The sequence below is a fragment of the Eleutherodactylus coqui genome, chromosome 3 (assembly GCF_035609145.1).
Source record: "Eleutherodactylus coqui strain aEleCoq1 chromosome 3, aEleCoq1.hap1, whole genome shotgun sequence".
Classification (NCBI taxonomy): Eukaryota; Metazoa; Chordata; class Amphibia; order Anura; family Eleutherodactylidae; genus Eleutherodactylus; species Eleutherodactylus coqui.
In genome coordinates this window covers 262,102,180-262,123,733 of record NC_089839.1, presented here as the reverse complement: position 1 = coordinate 262,123,733, position 21,554 = coordinate 262,102,180, and the positions used below count along the sequence as shown (strand labels likewise).

General features: G+C 45.7%; 1 protein-coding gene across 1 annotated transcript in view; it reads right to left on the bottom strand.

Moving 5' to 3' along the window:
- Nucleotides 1-7,539: 7,539 nt before the first annotated feature.
- ABCD3 (ATP binding cassette subfamily D member 3) overlaps nucleotides 7,540-21,554 on the bottom strand; it is a 50,840-nt gene continuing 36,825 nt past the window's right edge. The window contains exons 8-23 of the mRNA XM_066597374.1: nucleotides 20,406-20,462; nucleotides 20,179-20,321; nucleotides 19,720-19,789; nucleotides 19,001-19,070; nucleotides 17,799-17,896; nucleotides 17,629-17,720; nucleotides 16,500-16,591; nucleotides 16,342-16,414; nucleotides 15,114-15,177; nucleotides 14,180-14,257; nucleotides 12,695-12,760; nucleotides 12,511-12,600; nucleotides 12,279-12,398; nucleotides 11,695-11,799; nucleotides 10,961-11,017; nucleotides 7,540-8,580 (exon numbers count right to left, since the gene is read on the bottom strand). Coding sequence (XP_066453471.1) covers nucleotides 8,503-8,580; nucleotides 10,961-11,017; nucleotides 11,695-11,799; nucleotides 12,279-12,398; nucleotides 12,511-12,600; nucleotides 12,695-12,760; nucleotides 14,180-14,257; nucleotides 15,114-15,177; nucleotides 16,342-16,414; nucleotides 16,500-16,591; nucleotides 17,629-17,720; nucleotides 17,799-17,896; nucleotides 19,001-19,070; nucleotides 19,720-19,789; nucleotides 20,179-20,321; nucleotides 20,406-20,462 — 1,353 coding nt within the window. The 3' untranslated portion in view covers nucleotides 7,540-8,502. The remainder of the gene's footprint in view (nucleotides 8,581-10,960; nucleotides 11,018-11,694; nucleotides 11,800-12,278; nucleotides 12,399-12,510; nucleotides 12,601-12,694; nucleotides 12,761-14,179; nucleotides 14,258-15,113; nucleotides 15,178-16,341; nucleotides 16,415-16,499; nucleotides 16,592-17,628; nucleotides 17,721-17,798; nucleotides 17,897-19,000; nucleotides 19,071-19,719; nucleotides 19,790-20,178; nucleotides 20,322-20,405; nucleotides 20,463-21,554) is intronic.

The following is a 21,554-nucleotide window of genomic DNA, read 5'->3' as shown; positions in this document are numbered from 1 at the left end:
TCATATCTGTGATGTTTTCACTCGTTCAATGTTACATGAAAAGAAAAAAAAAATGCAGCCTGTCCCATCTTCCTGCAGTGCACAATTTTTCATCGCCCACGTTTCCCTATGGAGCTTTCATTTTATCGCAACGTACGAACTTGCAATTTTCATGCGATGCGTTTTTAGCATTACAAAGTCCTATTGCTTTTCCACGCATGAGAAAACTGCAAGCCGCAGCGATGTTTCTGCGAGAAAAAGCAGCGCCGACGCTCAGACATCTCATGAGTAAAATTACAATATTGCTTATCATTCAGGTTCCCACAGAAGCGCGGGAATCTGATAATCGACCCGTGTAAAATGGCCATAATGGATTGTACGGTGGAGCTCTGAGCAAAAGGACAGGCTGTGAGTCCAACAAAGCTGTCAGAAAATAAAGCAGGTGTCTGACTAGTCCTTCTACGACCTTCGAGGGGGAAAGGGATGCAGGCAGGTCCATTATCTGGTGCTCTTCGTCCTTACTAGGCTGCCATGCATCCATTGCTTCCCATGAGCCACCTTCAGTCTTCCAAGACGGCCACAGCCTTTCCCTGCCTGCTGTGCATTAGTACTACATGCTGTGTTCTGATGGAAGAGCACCATCAGTTATAGTCACAGATATCATTAAGTCTACAACCACCAACAGCACTACTTACACAAGTCCAGAAAAAATGGATTATACCTACCTGATAATCGGGTTTCCAGTAGTCTCCACGACAGCACCAATTGAGATTGCCTCCTCCTGATAGGACAGGAACATACTGAGAGGTTAAAAGCTCCCCCCCTTCCCCACTTTCCTCAGTGGATTCTAACGAATTGCCGGGGCAGGAGCTAAACTTAAATTTCTTCCCTTAACCGGGGTTTTTTTTTTTTGAATTTATATATTATATTACTTTCTTAGGGGGGGGAAGGTACGGGTGCTGTCGTGGAGACTACTGGAAACCCGATTATCAGGTAGGTATAATCCATTTTTTCCCCCAGTCGTCTCCACGACAGCACCAATTGAGACGTACCAACTAAAGTTTATTAGGGTGGGATTGCTGCCGAGAGGACTTTGTGGCCGAAGGCCATGTCCTCCTCCTGCTGCACTTTTACCCTATAGTGTTTAACGAATGTATGGGGTTTCTTCCAGACTGCGGCTTTGCATATCTGCTCGACCGAGGCTGAGCTGTGTTCGGCCCATGAGGATGCTACTGCCCTTGTGGAATGGGCTTTAAGAGCTAACGGGATCTCCTTCCCGAGGGCCTTATAGGATTCTATGATGGCCAGGCGGATCCACCTGGCTATGGACCTTTTTGCTGCTTTGTTACCCTTATTTGGGCCACTGAACTGGACGAACAAGTTGTCGTCCCGTCTCCAGTGGCTCGTTGCATCTATGTAGGCTAGGACTGCTCTCCCAACGTCCAGACAGCTTAGGGTTCTTTCCCCTCGTTTTTTGGGTTACTGAAAAATGAGGGGATTATTATATCCTGGGACCTATGAAAATCTGACACTACTTTTGGCATAAAGGCAGGGTCTGTTTTAAATATTAGTTTGGTGTCTGCGATTTTCATGAACGGGTGGCGGATGGACAAGGCCTGTAGTTTGCTGTCTTGCGGAGGTAATGGCTACTAAGAAGATGGTTTTGATTGTAAGCATTCTTATAGGTAGCGCCTCGATCGGTTCGAATGGTACCGCTGTCATGGCCCCTAGAACCCAATTAAGGTTCCAGTCTGGAAACAGGTTTATGGGCCTAGGGCGTAGTCTAGCTGCCGCTGTTAGGAACCTGTGGACCCATCTGTCGTCTGCGAATTTTGTGTCGCAAATGGCGCTAAGGGCTGAAACTTGGACTTTTAGGGTGCTCGGGGAGAGGCCCATCTCTAGGCCCTCCTGCAGGAATTCTAAGATTAGCGGAGTGTCGGGGATAGAATCCCCGCGATCCCTTCCCTGTCTCCATGAGGAAAACCTTCTCCAGACCTTCTGGTAGATCAGGTGGGTCGTCTTTTTCCTACTGGACATTAGGGTTTCTACTACTTTCTCTGAGAATCCTTTCTTTCTTAGTGAGGATTCCTCAAGAGCCATGCCGTTAAATGGAGCTTGTCTAGGCCGGGGTGGTTCAGTGGCCCCTGCGATAGAAGATCTGTCCAGGTAGGAAAGGTGACTGGGTCCTGGACGCTCAGTGTTGCCAGAAGACCGAACCAGCTTCTTTTCGGCCAGAAGGGGGTCACCAGGATTAGCGTGCATACCTGGGTTCTGAAGTGCTGTAAGACCCTGGGGATTAGTGGTATGGGAGGAAAGGCGTACGCCAGCCCTTGTCCCCAGTCCTGGCCTAGGGCGTCTACTGCTGTCGGACGATCTCCTGGCCGGAGGGAGAAAAAGTTGCCTACTTTTGTGTTCTCCCTGGTTGCGAAGAGGTCCAACTGTGGGGTCCCCCACCGGTTGGTTAAGATTCTGAATGCCTCTGGGGAGAGGGACCATTCTCCTGGATCTATTTGCTTCCTGCTGAGGAAGTCTGCTTTTTCGTTTAGTGTCCCCTTCAAGTGGGTTGCCGTGATCGAAAGGATCCGGCCCTCCGCCCAGTGAAAGATTTTCTGTGTGATGCTTTGCAGTGCGGGAGATCTTGTGCCCCCTTGGTGTCGTATATGGGCGACCGCGGTGATATTGTCTGACAATATCTTTATGTGTTGGTTCTGTAGCGAGTTGCCCAACTGCTGTAGAACCTGCCAAACTGCCTGTAGTTCTCTGTAATTTGAGGACTGTTCTTTTATCCTCTGAGGCCAGGGACCCTGAAAGAACTGGTTCCCCACATGCACTCCCCATCCCCAGGCGCTTGCATCCGTTGTGATGTGAGTGGCTGGGTTTTGTAGCCAGTGAACCCCTCTCCGCAGGTTCTCTGGGGATGTCCACCAACGCAGGGATGTTTTCACCCCGTTTGGGATGTACATTCTTGCTCCTAACGAGGACTGCCTTTTGTCCCACGAGGATAGGACTGAGGCTTGCAGAGCTCTGGTGTGAGCCTGGGCCCATGCTACTCCTGGAATGCATGATGTCAAGCTCCCCAGGAGAGAAATTGCTTCCCGAATTGTGCAGAATCGTCTTCGTAGGAAAGTTCTGACTATTCTTCGGATTTTTTGTATTCTCTCCTCGGGTAGGTAGGAGCATTGCGATTCTGAGTTGAGTGTTATTCCCAGAAACGTCTTCTGCTTGTCGGGATCTAGGCTGGATTTTTCCCAGTTTATGATCCATCCTAACGATTGGAGAAGTTCTAGTACTATCTCCAGGTGTTTTGTTAGGAGTTTTTTGGACTCTGCTATTAATAGAACATCGTCCAGGTAGGGTACTACTAGGACCGATTTTTTCCTCAGGTGGGCGGCTACCTCCACCATAATCTTGGTAAAGATTCTGGGGGCTGAGGATATCCCGAAGGGCAGGCATCTGAATTGGTGGTGCTCTATTCTTCTGCCCATGTCCACTGCGAACCGCAAGTATTTCTGAGACCCTTTGTGGATCGGTACGTGGAAATAAGCGTCCTTTAAGTCGATGGAGGCCATGTAGGCTCCTCTGGGGATCAATTTTATCGTCGAGGAGATGGTTTCCATTTTGAATCTCCTGTATCGGACGCAGGTGTTCAGGTTTTTCAGATTTATTATCGTCCGATGTTTCCCGCCGGGTTTTTTTACTAGAAAGAGCCTGGAATAATGGCCCTGGGTTTCCTCGTTTCGCGGTACGGGAGATATTGCGTTTAATAGTTGCAAGTCGCGCACGCTTTGCCTTAGTAGGTGTAACTGTTGTTTGGAGCCTCCCGTGATAATTAATTTCCTTCTGGGGAGGGACACCAGCTCTATCTGGTATCCATACTGTAGGATCTTTGGGATCCATGGGCCCCCGCAGATTGCGGCCCATTGATCCACAAAGCTCCCCAGCCTTGCCCCTACGGGGATGGCGTCAGGGTCTCTGCTTCGGCTCCCCCTGGTGGGGGTTGAAGAGGATATTCCTTCCTCTGCCCCCCTTGGGGTAACTCCAGCGGCCTGTCTTGCCCTTGCCTCGGTAGGCCTCGGGCTGTTGCATTGGAGCCCGGGAGAAGGTCTTCCCTCTCTGTGGCTTTTCTTCAGGGAACCCTTTTTTTCTGTCGGCCGCTTTTTCTAGAATTTTGTCTAGATCCGGTCCGAACAAAAATTAGCCGTAGAATGGGAGGGCACATAATTTATTTTTTGAGGCCAGGTCGCTGACCATGATTTCAGCCATAACACCCTTCTGGCTGAGTTAGAGCGGGCTGTGGCCTTTGCTGAAAGTTTGACGGTCTCGGCCGCGGCGTCCGCTAGGAAGTTAGTTGCCATGCGCAAGATGGGAAGGGAGTTTAGGATCTGTTCCGTTTTATTGGTTAGGTGTAGTTCCAGCTGTTCTAACCATACCCCCAGGGTCCGCGCCACGCAAGTGGCTGCGATCCCTGGCCTAAGGATGTTTGCCGCTGCCTCCCACGATTTCTTTAGGAGGCCCTCCACTTTGCGATCCATGGGGTCTTTTAGCTGTGCGGCGTCCTCTTGGCTACTTTGGCCACTGGGACGTCTCCCTTAGGTATTTCATCCCAGCTTGCGCAAACTTCCTCTTCAAAGGGGTATCTCCTTTTTACGCCTCGAGCGGAGGAGCCTGCGTCTGGTTTACTCCACTCTTTCTGAATTATTTTAGTGATATTTTTGTGGACCGGGAAGGTATGCTTACGCCTCTCCCCAAGTCCACCGAATATCTCATCCTGTAGAGTCCGTGGCTCTCTGGGCTGTTCCATTTTTAGTGTAGCCCTGACTGATTTAATTAATTCCGTCAAGTCGTCTTGATGGAATAAATATTTCCTGTAGTCCTCCTCCTCTGAGGACTCCTCGGCCGCCTGTTCCTCTTGCTCTGATCCGATAGAATTCTCGGAATCAGAAGGCTCCTCGGGAACATACGCCTTTTTCTGGCGTTTCGCTGGTGGTGCCGGCTGTGACGTTAGGGCTGATCGAACCTCCTCCTTCACCAGCTTCCTAACGTCGTCCATGAATCCCCCCGATTACTCTCTGACTAGACTAGCCACGCATGCCTTGCATAGAGGCCTCTGGTACGTGGCTGGCAGTCTCGTCCAGCATTCCACGCATTTTCGCAGTTTTGTTCTGGGGGTGATGTCTTTTTTATCCCCCTGACAAACAAAGCATTTTCGCGGGTAAACATGCAATTTTTCCATATACAACATACTGGATATTTGCATTGTATTTTTTGACGCACTGGCTACTTACGGCCGCTGAGGCTGAGGTTTCAGCTATCTCTGGGGCTGGAGCACTCATTTCTATACCGGTGCTGCAGACACCCTGCGACCTGTAGTGCTGGTATGTTCTGGCTTCTCTCAGGTTCCTATCTCTTTAGAATTTTCGCGCTCCTGCGCTAAGCCCCGCCCCCTCCGCTCCTGATGCAGACGCGATGACGTCATCGCGCTGGACACGTGACGCGGCGCCCCGCCCCCTGCCGTCAAAGGGCTTCCTGGAGCGCCGCGCTGTAATTTCTGCCGGAGGACGAGGGGGACTGAGGCTCCCGCTTTGTACCCCCCATGGGCCGCCGCGGGAGGAACCTGGCCCGGGGGTTACCACCCCATGTGGCGTCCCGGGAGTCGTCTGGCTTGGAAGGGAGGACAGGCTGACCCACTGCCCTCCGATCCGCCGGTATGTAGAATTTTGCTGGCTTCTCCACCAGCTCCTCTCAGCGATCCTGCCTCCTGGCAGGACAGGAAGACACTGAGGAAAGTGGGGAAGGGGGGGAGCTTTTAACCTCTCAGTATGTTCCTGTCCTATCAGGAGGAGGCAATCTCAATTGGTGCTGTCGTGGAGACGACTGGGGGAAAATTGTCTGCAGCTCCAGTTATTGCATCCTACCCATGCCCCGCTCAGAGAGCCTGCGCCTTCCATAAACCACTCCCTACCACCGAAGAGGCCAAGTGTGGGGCATGGACCCCAGAGCTGCAGGGAAATGCAGTGTACAAGTAGTTACGTGTCTGATGCAGGAACGCCTGGCATGTCGTCACGTGGAGGAAGCCAATACATCAGGAAAGGGACCATAATAGATGTAGTTTTGTCAGAAAATGGATTTTTGCACTAGTCTGTGGATTTCATGTCATGAAGCTAAGTTTTGGGTAAAAAAAAAAAGTTGTCCAGGTTTGGACAAACCATGATGGCCACACCGCTTCTCTGACTACGCTAGTGTCTTAGAGTGCTAATTTGTAGCAATGCACACACACTGGCAGTGCCGCCCACATGAGCAGTGCCGACCAGTCAGAGCAGCATGTAGGGTCTTTGACTACCAATGCTTAATTCCACAGCATGCATCAAATAGTCAGAGAAGAGGTACGGCCATCATTGCTTGTCCAGGCCAGGCCGGCCACTTTAGTGAAGAGAGAAATGACAGACTACATAATAAAAACCTGCCTGACACAGTAACATTTACATTGCAAACTGTCATTGCCTCAATATCAATTACACCAGTGATGGCGAACCTTTTAGAGACCTAGTGCCCAAACTGCAACTTAAAACCCACTTAATCACGAAGTGCCAACGCATCAGGGGGCGGGGCTTATCACGACGTACGATTTTACCCCGGTTGTTCTAAAAAGGACAGGGCTGTTTCAAAATAAACAGCGTGCAGATTTAGCTTTTTTGGATGCGGAAATACTGCAGAATTTGTCACGGAAATTTCCGCTGAGGACATCCTGCATTTCCACCATGTGTAAACATACCAAGCGGTAATAGTTACATCCCCCACAGCGGCCCCAGCGGTAATACTTACCCCCTCCTCCTCTGCAATGCTGCTCGGCGCTGATCCCATATGCACTCTGTGACGTCAGTTTGCTGCCAGACACCTACTACCCTTGCTCTCGCGGAACCAAGTAGGAGACGTCAGGGGAGCGGGATCCCGGGTGCACACTGACGTCACAGAGTGCACCTGGGATCAGCGCTGAGCAGCATTGCCGAGGAAGAGGGGGTAAGTATTACTGCCGAGATCAGCGCCGCTGAGTGAATACCGGCAGGGGATCCGCTGCCCCTGGCTGGTATTGACTAACATGGTGAGTGGCGTGTGCCAGCAGAAAGGGCTCTGCGTGCCATCTCTGGCACGCGTGCCATAGTGTGTAATGCAATAGTGGCGAACCTAAGGCAGAAGTAAGGGTGGTTTCACCTCTGCGGCAGGGATTCCACTTTCCTGCTCGGTTCGTGAAACAAGAAAGGGGAATACCTGCGGCCAAACTGTTCTGTCTCTGGATGGAACAGAGCAGCGCCGGATGGACCCTATTGACTATAATGGGGTCCGCCTGCTTTTTGCCCAGCTTTTCGACAGAAAACAAGGTGCTGCATGCAGTGCTTTTTCTTCCGGATCTGTGTCAGATCCTCCAGCCGGAAGTTCTGACACAGATGCGAAACCGGCCTAATAGACGCCTGCATACACAACACTTTGCATTGCACCTCAGGAATAAAAAAAGGAGACCGTCCAGCATGAAAAAGTATGAAAGAAAAACTTCAGACCCAGCAGAAGGATTTACACAGATCCCATTTATTGCATTACTCAGTGCATGCCTCTGTGCATAATAGTCCAACATTAAAACATATCCAGTTAATGCCCTTAACCTCATGTTGACAATAAATGGTCTAGTACCTGCTCCGCGATCGCCTGTTAAATAGCATTACAACTCATCCATTTAACTACTATCTTAAGTTAATAAGGTTATAATAAATCACATGGAAAGTATCTGGAAAATACACTGAAGTCTGCACGTGGGACGTGTAAATCTGTTACATATAAAATGAGAGACAGGAAGCATCAGTCTAGACAAACTCAATGGAATACAAGTAGCCTAAACCTGCCTGCCTTTAGTGGATACTGGCCGAGTTCTCCGGGATTTGCATAGCCTGCGTAGCAGACATTACAACCTGGCAAAGCAAGAGCCATTCTGTCTCTCCTCATTGGAATCCCTGTCCTGCTTTTGGCATCATAACAAGAAACATAGTAAATCCTATAATTAAGTGCATCTTGTCCGTTTTCTTCTGCATTATCTCAAAATATAACCTGAGATTAATTTAAAGGAAAAAAAAAAAAAAAAAAAAGACGCTAAACGTGTTTTATTTCAGATCACAAGAAACCCCTCTAGTCCCAGGCTACAGGGCAGTCAAAGCATAGAGAGGAAGCACAGGAAAAGGCCAACAGTACTTTCCCTTGTGACAATGGGATAGAGCTGTCACTCCTTCTTGGAGAATGGATACATTTGTCACTCGCCAAGAAAGTCATAGTCATCAGTGATTGGTTTTTGTACAGAGTAATCAGAATCGTTGATTTGAACCTCATGGAGGACTTCATTGCACCTTAGTACGGTAGTGTTAATAATTACATTAACAGGTTAGATTCCAATTATTTAAAATTAGGCAAAAACTTCTGCTAAGAAGAAGAAAACTAGGCTGTAGTTCTGTTTTCCCACGCGTTGGCTCTGAATGATGAGGTCTAAGATCCAAACTCAATCGTTTCATCTGTAATTGGCTTGAATTCATATTTGCCTCGTCCGTCCATGTGAAGGTAGTACTGCAAAGAAGAAGAGAAGTAACGGTGAGGAAAAAAAATATCCAAACACTATTTAATCAGGATACGCAGCAAGTTAAAGGAGTTGGCCAGTTGTAAACTATAGCTGCCCATTGGTAGGATAGGCTGCAGATAGATCCGCAGGGGTAGGCCACCTGGGACGCCCACCGATCAGCAGTTCACTGGGGTGGTGTGCTTGTAAACGGAGCTGACAGCTCTGTTCTCACTGTAGTGACCAAGTTTTGTATTGCAGGCAGCGTTTAATGCACTTCAATGGGAACCTGGCCTGCAACATCAAGGCTGGCCACTATAGCGATAACAGAGCTGTCTACGTCCTGCAGAAATCAGCTGAGTGTACAAGCACAGTGGCCCAGTGAACAACTGATGGTCCTTGGACGGCAGACCCCCTGCTGATCTACTATTGGCAGGCTATGCTAGGGCAAGGCATTATTAGTTTACAACCCCTTTTAGGCAACCACTAGTGCATAATCTACAGTAAAGCCCTCCCATTATGAAAAGGAGTTGTCTGATGAAGAGGACCCCTGCAAACTGAGGCTAACTTCATACGGGAGAGCATGATATTGGGCCATGATTCACGGCATGATAATCACGCTCACCATCATGTGACTTTCCCCGGATACGAGGAGTTATGTCAAAATTGCCTCGTATCACTTTGGGGATGTAGCGGTAGATTGCAGAGTTTCTCCCATTGTTGTCAATGGGAGACCTCACATCACGTGATGGTGTGATGCTGCCGCTGGTTCCATCGAGAACAGGAGATGCGATGCAAGAGCATGCGGGACAATAAAACATCGTTCATATGTATGACCGCATTCTAAAGAATGGGGTTCATTCATATTTGTGTGAGATTTGTGCATCTTGCATCGAGCGCTTTTCTCGCTCATATGAAGACAAACAGAAAGTACCAGGATGATTAGGTGATCGCTGTGGGTCTGGCTTTCACTTCTCCATTGCCATCAGCTGATTTTGTCAGAGGAAGATGCTGCTGGCTATACATTTCCAATGAAGAAGCACGCTGACCATTCTGTGAACGGCTACCATGTACATGGATCACTCGAGATTACAAGAGTAGCTTGTTAGCATCTCTGCCCTGACCGATACAGGCAAATCCCAAAAGTGGGGAAAGGAACTCTATAATGTTCATAGCCCCTAGAAGGGCACATGGAAAGGGGTTATCTTTGTAAAACAACCTGTTTAATGCGTGACGTTATCAAAAATTGTACTTCTAGGTCACAAAAGAGAAAATATTTCATTGGCAGGAAGGCACTTCTTTCAGACCTGCCACAAGAACCCTTCTACTTGCCGTGTCTGGTAGTCTAGTTAAAAAAGCTTTCATTTTTCCATAGGATAGGTGATAGGGAGTCTCACAGCTGAGACCCCCACCAATCTCTAGAGCGGAGGTTCGAGTCTCCCTCTTCTCTTCACTTTGAGTTCATTTCCCCCTTCAGGGACATCGGACTGAATGGAGCAGTTGCTGAGGGTAAACAGTGCCGATGCATTAATTTCAATGGGGAGAACGGTAATAGCCTAGAGCTTGTATCTCTGGCCATCCCATTGATGATAAATGGAGAACTGAACATATGTGACCACCGCTCCAATCAAACTCTTGTGACAGGCGCAGTAAGCCTTCAAGTGAGCAGAGGGAGACATGGGCCCCTGCCCTAGGGATCTGTGTGGGTCTCAGCACGGCACAACTAGACTTATCCTATGGAGAGGTGATAAAAGGCAATCTTGGAAATATCCATTTAAAGTGTATATTAAAAGGCTTTTAGGTCTATAAAAAATGACCGTCTACTCTTGATAGGCAAGCACTATCAGATCAGCGGGGTTCCAACTCCCAGCACTTCCGCCAGCCTGCTGATTAAAGGATTCCCGCAGCATCCCTTTCACTGTTCCCAAGGCACAGCTCTATACTTCTGGTAGCAGCTGTGCCTGGGGTTGTAGCTCAAGTTAATGGGACTGAGCTTTAGCAAGCCACAATACCATGCAATGAAGGAGATGTAGAGCTACAGCATCATGGCTCTGTCAGCCGATCCGTATAGAGTGCTGGATAGGTGGATTCCCACCAATCCGATGCTGCATGGACGGCTCTTAGAGGTGGGGGTCTTAGTACGTACCCCCCCCCCCCCCCCCCACTTTCCCCATTTTTCATGAAACAACCACTTTAAGTAGTAATAGAGCGGTAATGATAATGGACTTGAAATATCAAGGAGGTTCAGTAAAAAATTCTTTATGGGCATACCCAAGATTGAGGATCAGCTGAAGATCAAAAGAAAGCAATTTATGTTCTATATCATTTACAAACAAAATAGATGCAATCCGGGTCCACAGAAACCCACATAAATGACTAACATGTGCATACCTCATGGTGCTTCCACAGGGACTTTCTGTGAGAGACAGTGAAGAGGGATATTCCAACCTGGGGAACAAGAAGGCATGTTTATTGTAAACTAAACAAGTCGGAAAAAAAGATGCTTCACTGGTGGGGTTTATTTAATGGTGACCGATGACCAAGTAGAAAATGTAACATCTTCTACATCCAAAAACAAGAGAACTTCAACAAAGCTGCTGCTAAAACTGTCACCGCAGTATTTAGCTCACCGGTCATGTTATGCAAAGTGACACCAATTGGGAGAAAATGCAAAAGTAACATGGCCATTATGACAGGTGTCTCTGAAGTCACCATGTCCACAATTTTGAGGTTATGGCCGAGGCAATTAGAAGAAAACTCCAGGAGTTCATTTGAGCTTAGAAATGTATAAATATGCTCCCTTGGGACCTAAACCCCAAAACACTGGAATGCCATAAAGAAAACCATATCTGACCCCAATATAGAGAACCACAGAGAACTCATAACAGGAAATGGAGTCTTCTTTGTTTAGCACAGTGGACTTTAGTCTTCATTTCCAGGATCAAAATGTATATATTTTATGACACATGGAAAATCACCGTGCAGCCTGCAGAGGCCGAACACGCATGCCAATGAGATGAGCTGTATGGATGTTCACCCTCTGATCAGACGCCACCAATTTATCATTATACCTCTGGATGGAGGATACATATTTCTTGTCAGAATATCCGTCCAGGTTTACATACCTTCCTACAGTGGTTGTAAATGTAGCCTTCAACATCGACACTGACCGCACTCGTGCACTCATCCAAGATGGCGAACTGCGGCTTGTGGTAAAACAACCGTGCCATCTGTAAGGACAAAAGCATCAGATCAGATTGCCATACTCTTTTCTTGTACAAGTAATGGACACGGGACATGGACATCTGTACGGACATGACTGACTGTTGCCTGTAGGGCAGTACTAGACTTTTAGCACTCAAGTGGCTTAAAGTGGAAGAGAAGGGATTCGGTTACGTATTTTAAAAAGTTTAAATCCGATAACCGTGTGATTGCAGAATGATATCACATCTCCCCAAGTCCCGTCGTTGGCTGCAGTGGAGTTTAGCAGAAATGGGTATGTTAAAAGTATATACTAGTTAGATGATTGGATAGCATGCATTTGATTATAGACCCTGCCAACAAATACCTTATGAATATGCCCCCCTTACCATCGACCATCTAATGTTTGTGTGACTGGTAGACCCTGCAGAAGGTCTTCTGAGAAAGCATTAGATCACATGTTGATAAAATGCACAAGAACCACAGGGACACATTATGCATTACATACCGCCATCCTTTGCTTCTCTCCTCCACTGAGTACATCCATCCAGTCCTGGACACTGTCCCAGCCACCCTCACGTTCAAGAATCTGCCCCAACTGGACATTATCAAGGTAATCCTTCAGGACCTGCGGTTAGTTGTAAACATATAAATCTATTAGTTTGAAGCAAATATAAGAACTATAAAACAGTCTTAGGAAAACACAATAACCAACCACCACCAACGGCGGCTCGTCTCACCTTATCAGGTATGCCTTTGCGTTTCTGATCATCTTGTGTGTCTGGGTAGATGACTTGGTCCCGTAACGTCCCAAGAGTCATATACGGTCTCTGCGTCATGGAAGTTATGGAAATGAAATCAGCTTTTGCCATCTCAATGATTATCATGCAAAGCAATAAGTAATAAATGTGAGGAAAACGTTACCTGAGGAACATAAAATAGTTTTCCCCGTTCAGGTTTTGTAAGAGATCCACCGAAAAGTGGCCACAACTATTAGAAGGAAAATAGAAAAAGGTTTTTGAGCCGGAGCCAAAAAGACTACAGACAAAATTTAGCAAACTGTGCTTTATTTTTAATTGCATTTTTATTAAGTCCTAGAAGTAACACTTTAGGACGACGACAAATAAAAAAAATCTATATTTAAGCCCACTTGGTTCTTTTTCTGTGCTTATTCAGAGATTGAAGTTTACAGGCTGCCCATGAGAAATGCTTCTCTGCCGGTCCTTACTTTGTCACTGTACTTTGGCAGATCGGTGTTGTCATAGGGACACTAGGCTTTACAGTAACAGATTATAGCTAATTTTTTCTGCACTGCTAAGTAAATGAAAGGAAGAGAGATGATCGATTGCTACTGAGGTACACTGAGTGGAAACAGTACTGTGAGAGCATAGCTAAGGGCACCTCAGTACACTTTCTCTAAACCGGTGTGTGTGTGTGTGTGTGTGTGTGTGTGTGTGTGTGTGTGTGTGTGTGTGTGTGTGTGTGTGTGTGTGTGTGTGTGTTTAATATATAAAAACACAAAAAAAAATGCATTTGGAGGAGTTGAAAAATTTTGCTTTGTTCTTGCAAAATCTAAAATGAGTGAATGTGTTCTGCAGTGGGGAAAGGGGGGTCATTTACAGCCAGGGATGTCACAAACATATACATCTCTAAAGGTGAAGCCTGAAGTGGTCCTAGAACATATTATAACAAACTATTTTTATTCTGTCATTCAGTCCAGAATTCAGGGCGGCCAGCGCTGCCCTCTGCTTGTAATGACAAGTGTTGGTCGCTGGGACTCGGCTCCTGGCAGTGATGTGAGCCAGATCAGTCTGGGAACAGTATACATTTTTGACAGCTGTGTCTGACGGCTGCTGCTCGGGTTCTGCCAAAAATTTTTAAATTAAATGCATAGTGAGGGACCCAACGATCACCATCAGGAGGGTGAGAGGGGGGTGCATTTATGAATAAGGGGTCCTGACGGGTTCCCCTAAAGGTCTCGATATACCCCTTCTCTTTATTTGAGGGAACAGACTATTAAATGAAGGACGTCAAACAAAACCACCGTATTCCAGACATGGTTGGAGGAAAATCAAAGGTGCACTGAGGCCTTTATCACTACGGTGAAGAAAAGTTGCAGTTGCAATTGACTGCTGCTATTGGAAAACTTGCAATCAGCAGAAGCCACTTACAGCTTTTTTCCCCAAAAAAGGAACTGACAGAAGTGGTATTGAGATAATGATTCACATTGGTGACTTTAAGGCGTGTAATTGTACCCTAAAGTTTTTGAAAGACTTATTCATCTGGCATATTAATATTACAAAGGAGTTCATAAGGTTATAAAAGCGGAGACTGTATGAGGAATATACTGGTGTGAGTACATGCTGCATTCACAGAGGCATAATGTGTACCAATCAAGTGTATACTTACCTCTCCTAATACACGGAACAGGGAACTCTTCCCGCATCCATTTGGCCCACAGACAAGAACATTGGTGCCAGATCTCACCTGGACAGAATAAACTCTAATTAAAGGTTTTCCATGTAGTCAGACACAAATACATCATATAAAGATAACGTGTATTAAATCCCCCAAATCAGCCATATAACAACATAATATCAATGCAATTGGTAAAGTGTCACAAGATTCATAGGGTGTAGGACCTACTGAGGGAAGAAACTAAGGCTACGGTCAACACTGCGACTTTGGCCGCAACAAAAGGTCGCCTGGCTTAAGATATCGGTGTAACCCTGCGATCTTCTAACCTGACTGAAGTCAACGTGGGGCTCATTGTGACCGGCAAGTTACAGCAACTGTGAACTGCAGATTGTAAAAAAGTCCAGCAAGGTTTTTTTTTTAAGTGATCTGAGGTTTACGGCAACTTGTGAGCCACAACATGATCCACATTGACTTCAATTAGATTAGAGGATCACAGGGCTGCATAGTACAGCCAAAGTCACTGCGTAGCCCCTAGCCTAAAGCTGGCAAGAGACCGTTTAAATATCTAAGAGTACCCTAATGTCTAGCATATAAAAAAACCAAGAACAATTAAACCGCAATCAAACATTTACCCATCCGATCGTGTGTTTCCTCCCAAGAGAAGTAGTTCTTAGGAGTCTGGAGCTCCTTATACCATCTGCTCTACTATAATATGCTCAATTAGCTGAGCTATCAAATGACTAAATGTATCAGGATCACGAGCAATGAACCATCTCTAATTGGGATTTCATTGCTTTATTAACGGAAAACTACAATATGCAGATAAAAGTACAGCAAAAATACAATCCACACATTACCACCGCATAAATCTTTATTTAGGAGATTGCTATACAGGTAACACTTCAGGAAAAAATGCTACATTTACCTCAAAAGTAAGGTCTCTGATTAGCATATCTCCATTTGGTGTTGCTAGAGGGACATGATCAAACCTAAAATGACAAAAGGACTTACACATAAATAAGTACATCACACTAATAAACTACTACACTGTGATCAAGAGAAAACATACAAAAAATATTATACACACACATAATCTCTATCTCTCTGGGATGATTTAGTGATCCTGCACTGAGCAGGGGGTTGGACCCAATGACCCTGGAGGTCCCTTCCAACTCTACCATTCTAGGATACTAGTCCAGTGTAAAGTAGGTGGTCTCCACCACCCAATGTCCATCAAACATGACATCAGCCACTTGACACTGGGCGAAGGACCAGCTACTTGAGGGTAGACCAGTGTCAGGCTCCTTAACTAATGGGAACCAAAGCACCCTAACAAAAATAGAAATAAGAAGGCGAAGCAGTCAAGCATGACACAGCTGTAGAAGTACAAAGCCCATTCACTGTCCCAAAGCCCCGATACTACTTCTCTAAGTATATTCACATGTAGCGAATTTCCCACAGCAGAAAATCCACGTCGTTTGTGTGGATTTAGAGGCAGATTTCGGTGCCAATGTGCAGCATAATCCCCGCTGTGTGAAAACACTAAGGCCAAGATCACACTGCAGAATTTTCCCCTTAATTCTGTCTGTAAAACCGCAGCGGAAATCTGCCACGGATCAGCATACGGATTCAGCCATGTCAAATTTTATCTATGGATTTTATCTTTTTGTACATATTCGTCCTCCGTGAGTAATGAAGGTATGTGATTATACTCCCCCTCTACAAATCAACCAAACTATAGAGGTCACTATAACGTCAAGCAGATGTTCCCCAAGATAACTACTTTTCAAGTTCCTTTGCTTTAACTACTGTATTTTGCAATAGGAATAAGCCGTTTTGCACCCAGCAATTCCCATGAAAAATTAGCTGAAGAGAAGGAACAAAAATACAACCACAATTACTACAAAATATTGTGTGCCCAGTTACCAAGAGCCTTACGTCACCCAGCTGTCCGCTTAGTTATGTGAAACCATTAAAGTATAAACATGTTTAATTATGCCAGTAAAATAACACAATCTGACATTTCCTGCATTGGTTATGAAATAGCGGTTTTCCCCCATCCTTCGTTTACTATGTGGTCAACGAACATTGATCCTACTCATATAATTGTAGCCATGCAGCTGTATTTAGGAGAAGAAAGCCCCGAAGCATACTTAATGATGTTGTCAGCGTTGATGACTTTTCCACTTCCAGGTATTAAGGGAATGCTGGGAAGACTTTCCGACTCTGTAATTTCAAAGGAAACTTGCAATCAATTCTCCCGTCTATACGTGTGAGGCTCCATACTGATGACAACGTTATATACGCTTACCTTTGTCCTGTTGAGAAACCATTGTCCGTTCATATTTCCCATGATTTAGATCTTTCAGCACTTGCATGAGTTCTGTAATCCTGGCTGTAAAGCTATAAAAAAAAGTTGCACTTTAGGATTAAAATTCGTTTATACATCATCTCCAAGAAATAACTGCACTGTTCTACATTATAGAAGCTGAATTAGCACAAACCTGTACCGGATGCAGTGACATAGCAACAGCAGTCAGGAATTGCACTCCAATATGGGATCCATAGCAAATCTTAGATTTTGCACCATGATTACATGATATCCCCCATCCACAGAAGTCATAACTTACTGATCGGTATGATATGGGATATCATGTGTGCCGCTCCGCCTGTCAGTCCGGGGGACACTCATTTCAAGGAGACACAGAAATAGTTGAACAGGTGCTGCTCAGCCATCTCCGCAGTCCCATTGGAAGTGATAGGAGTATTGGTGTACTTGCATTACCAGCGCTCGATTCATTGTCTTCACTGCGGGGGGGCTGCAGTAACCCTGCAATGAGGATAGGGGACATTGCTCCCACGTTCCCAAGATCAACAGGAGTCTCAATTGTGAGACCCTCAATTACCAAGTTATCCCGTATCTGGTGGATAGGGGACAACTTGCAATTGTAGTACAACCCCTTTAACTCAGTGTTATGGCTATGAGTTAAAGGAGTTGTACCACAAATGTGATGGCAGCGATTGGTTCAGTGAGCACTGCATTGATTTGCTGAGCAGCGGTCGAAGAACCAATCATAGCCATCGTTTCCTGGAGGCAGGATTTATGAATCCCGTAACCAGGAAGTGATGTAGCACGATGGGGCCTCAGGACTGCGGGAATCGCGCCGCAGCTCTGGAGAGCAGCGGGAAGGGACCTGGACCGAGCCTGCTAGGTAATTTTTATTATTTTTATTTTTTTATGTAGCATGACTAGGGCTTATATTTCAAGCCTCCCTAAAAATCTCGAAAAATCAGGCAAGGGCTTATTTTTGGATAGGTCTTATTTTCAGAGGGAAACATGGTACCTATACAAAAAACAGTATTGAGAAAACTCAAGGATGGTCTTTGTGACTTCTAAACTACAGAGGATCACCCAGAACGTGTTGTAATCAAGACCTTACCCTGCCAGCCTGGTCATTTCACGTCCTGCTAGTACAATTCTTCCAAGAGCTTGAGACATTCTTAGTAACATCCTGCCACTCTGGTAGTAATCCTTTCAGAGAAGAGAAGTAATATTAGACAGAGGAATCACCCCACAGAAAAGTCCCTATACCCATGACTTCCATCTCACCTCCAGGAGCTCAGCATGTGAGCTGGTCAGATGTCGTGGGTGATTTAGTGTAAGAAATGGACGGCTGACAACTAGATAACCAACGACTGTTGCAAAATCTGGAATAAAATTTGTCATTAAATAGCAAGAAAAATGGTAACTGTACAAATGTTCTACATACCGTTACAGATTCATTAAGCGCTGCATTTATATATTGTTGCCACAGTATATCCTAAAGTTCCCTAGATAACTATGCAGCTGTCATTTTGAGCCGGCAGCAGAGGTATAATATGTACTGTACATATATCGCTACGGTATATTTGCTTTGTCTCCTAAACCTAATATAACATTAAAGGGTACAAAATAAGAAAAAAGTCAGCTATGTTGCCAAAATCAGACTGAAGAAAGGCCTAAGCAACTGGAGAGATCAGCATAAAAAAATCATTTCTACCGAAATTTGCCTGAGCCCGCCTCGTGGTTTGAGAGGCAATGCTCTACTGTATATGCAAGGCATGTCTTATCTTCAACACAAACTAAAGCACCACCTATAACTACATCTTCCTTTGAACCACCACTAAAGAGGCTTTTACACGGCCAATGATCATTCTGGCTTCTGTTCATTCACCTGTTCATTGCCCTGTGTAAACAGGTCAGCAATCAGCTTGACAAACGAGTAAGGCCCCCTGTCCACGGACGTGTATTCGCCGGCGGTTTACCATCACGCCGGCCAACGCTTTCCATAGCATTGCCGATTCTCATTGTGATTCTCCGCAGCCAGCCTATTTATCAGATAGGGCTGACTGGCGGAGATTCGGCAGCTGCTCCCGCGGCTGAGATTCGCCATGGGACTTTGCAACGCTCGTGGACAGGGCCCCTAAATGCTTGTTTGTCAACTCATCAGATCTTATGTTTTGCTATAAATAACAAAAGTGATGTTAATTACGCATCTGTGTGTGTAAACAGGGAAGGTGCTGCCAACAGCAATGACTGTTTGGGGGACGAACAATTTTGTGAATGACTGTTCAGCCCCCATACAGTCTGACTAGGCCCATCATCTAACATAGGTCTTTTTTTGGCCTTACATACTATGTCCATCCAGTTCAACCTATTACCTACCCCCCTGCCCAATGTTGATCCAGATCCATATTCTAACAGCGACCCAAAGAAAGAGCCTTCTTATCCACTCAGTAATGTAGTAGATTATAAAACCAAGTAGGACTTACATTTGGCAATAATGTTGTCTACAAAGCCCATGGAAAACCGGAATACAATAAATTTGTGCAGGTGCTCCACCTGTGAGATACAAAGTAAGAGATTAGAAGACATTTTACAGGCTTCAATCAGCAGATCCAAAACTTCTGTTATCAATGGATTAAAGTGGTTGTACTAGAATCACGGTGTTCCTCATTATCCACAGGATAGGGGAGAACTTGCCGATTAGTGGGGGATCCTACTGGTGAGACTCCTACCGATCTCAAGAACAGCGGTCCTGTTTCACGCTTTGCCTGTCACGGCAGGCTCACCTAACACCCCTGCAGGGACATCAGACGGAGTACAGTGCTGGCAGAACATGCACAGTTGGCACTCCATTCATTTCGATGGGGCTGAAGGAAATACTTGAGCGTGTGATGCGCTGCTATCTCTGCAGTCCTATTGATATTGAGTGGCACTGCAGCACACATGCACATCCAGCGCTCCAGTCATTCATCACTGTAGGGGAGGACAGTAAGCCTGCAGTGAGGAGGACGGGGACATGGGATACAGGTTCTTGGCACTGGTAGGGGTCTCAGCGGTGATACCCTCATCCTGTGGATAGGGGATAATATGTGATTCTAGTAGCACCCCTTTAAGATGGATGTAAAATTTACCCACTGCTTATTGCCTACATAAAATTCCTTTTTTTTTTTAAACTTTTTTTGATAAGTTTAAACAGCTTTCTTACCAGTTTATGAAAAGCAGAGTAAATGGTCAGTTTTTCCCTTCTGTTTCCATTGTAGAAAGCGATTTCTTCGCTGAAAGAAAAGACAACCTTAAATATATGCTAGTAAAAACCATCAACTTGTGGAAGTGGCTGATGCTACACGGAGAGCCATTGTAGGATGTGAAAAAGCTACATCCGCAGGAGAGCTGCTCTGAGGCATACAACCCCTTTATCTAATCACCAGGGGGTTGCATACCCCATACACAAGTCAGTTTCGTACTTTTAAACACATGGCGTAGCAAAGTTTCATCAGCTCAAGCACAGATTGTGAAGTTTGAGGTATATGGGGAATCAATTGACTTAAATGAAAGAAAAAAAAATATATATCACAAGTCAACGCTTTATTTTTCATAATCTGAGAACAAAGTCTTTACAGGGTTAACTATAGCAGCGTCTCATGACAACAAAAATAACGATTACCTATTGGTAATGAGCCGGGAGTTGACATATCTGTATTCGCCTTCATATCTCTGTTCAGCAATAGTCATTTTACCAATAGGTCTCCTGAGGCGTGTAAGGAAAAGTCCTGAGACAAGCAAATAAGCCATCATGCTTGCTGGGCCCTGGGGATATTAGCAACAGTAATGATTAGTAAATGGGAATGCATAGGTCTGCTGAACCAGGGGGCAACACCTGGCCTTTATTACCTGAGCTCCAATGGCACTTGTCAGCTTGAAGATGTACAAGACGATATCCAAAAATGGCTGCAACACAGAACATTAAAGCAAGAGTTACATAAATATTAAAAATAACCATTTTACATTATTACTTACTACATAAAACATGACAACTGATATAGAAAACAATATAAAAAACAACCTTCCTGTCCGGTTAACGGTATTAGAAGTTGAAATTCAACCCGTGCAATCCTCCACACTTCGCCCCTCCCCCGACAGTCAAACATTGTCCGAATACATATGATATGGTCAGCCGATGCCACCAAAATCCATGGGGGCAGTCGACCTTAGAGTAATACGTATGGCCATCTTAAAGCAGCTGTGCCAAGATTTAAAGTGGCAGTCTGATTGGTGGGGCTCTGACTGCTGGGACGCCTCCTTCCCCATGAGAACAGGAGTTACAGGTTGCCCTGTGTGAATGCAGCAGTCGAGCATGTGCGCCATCGTTCCATTCATCTCCATAGTACTGCCAGACGCTTGACCTTGGCCATTTGCATTGTAATAAATGAAGCAGCATTATGTATGCTCTATTCATTTGGGGATACTCCTGACCCCCTGTTCTCATAATCAGTGGAGGGCCCAACGGTCAGCCCCATGCCAATCAATTGGTTCTTCCCTATCCTGTAGGTAGGGAAGAACTTCTTAATATACATTAATAATATACTTAATACATCTTAAGATCATCTCATATATAAAAGATGTTCTGTTCTAGGCTGCTTAGCAAACCACACAGCTTTTACATCATCACCACAAGGTGGCAGCACTGAACACACCTGAGCGGAGGGGGGGGGGGGGGGGGTCACACAAGGACAGGCTCAACTACAAAAGTGCAAACAGAAAAGGAATAAAGTAATACAAGTTTCTAAACATACACACTAAAAGAAAAAATAAATAAACCACAACAAGTAAAAAAACTTTCCTACTAACTACAGTATTGAGACAGCAAGACTAGAGAAATCGTCTAAGGCCGGCTGCACACGAGCGTGACGGGCTCCGCCGCGGAATATTTCGCGGCGAAGCCCTTCACGGCGCACCCCAGAGCCCCTATACTTACCAGCGGATCCAGCGTCTTCGCTCCCGCATGACGCTTCCCCGCCCACCGCCGCCGTGTCACATGAC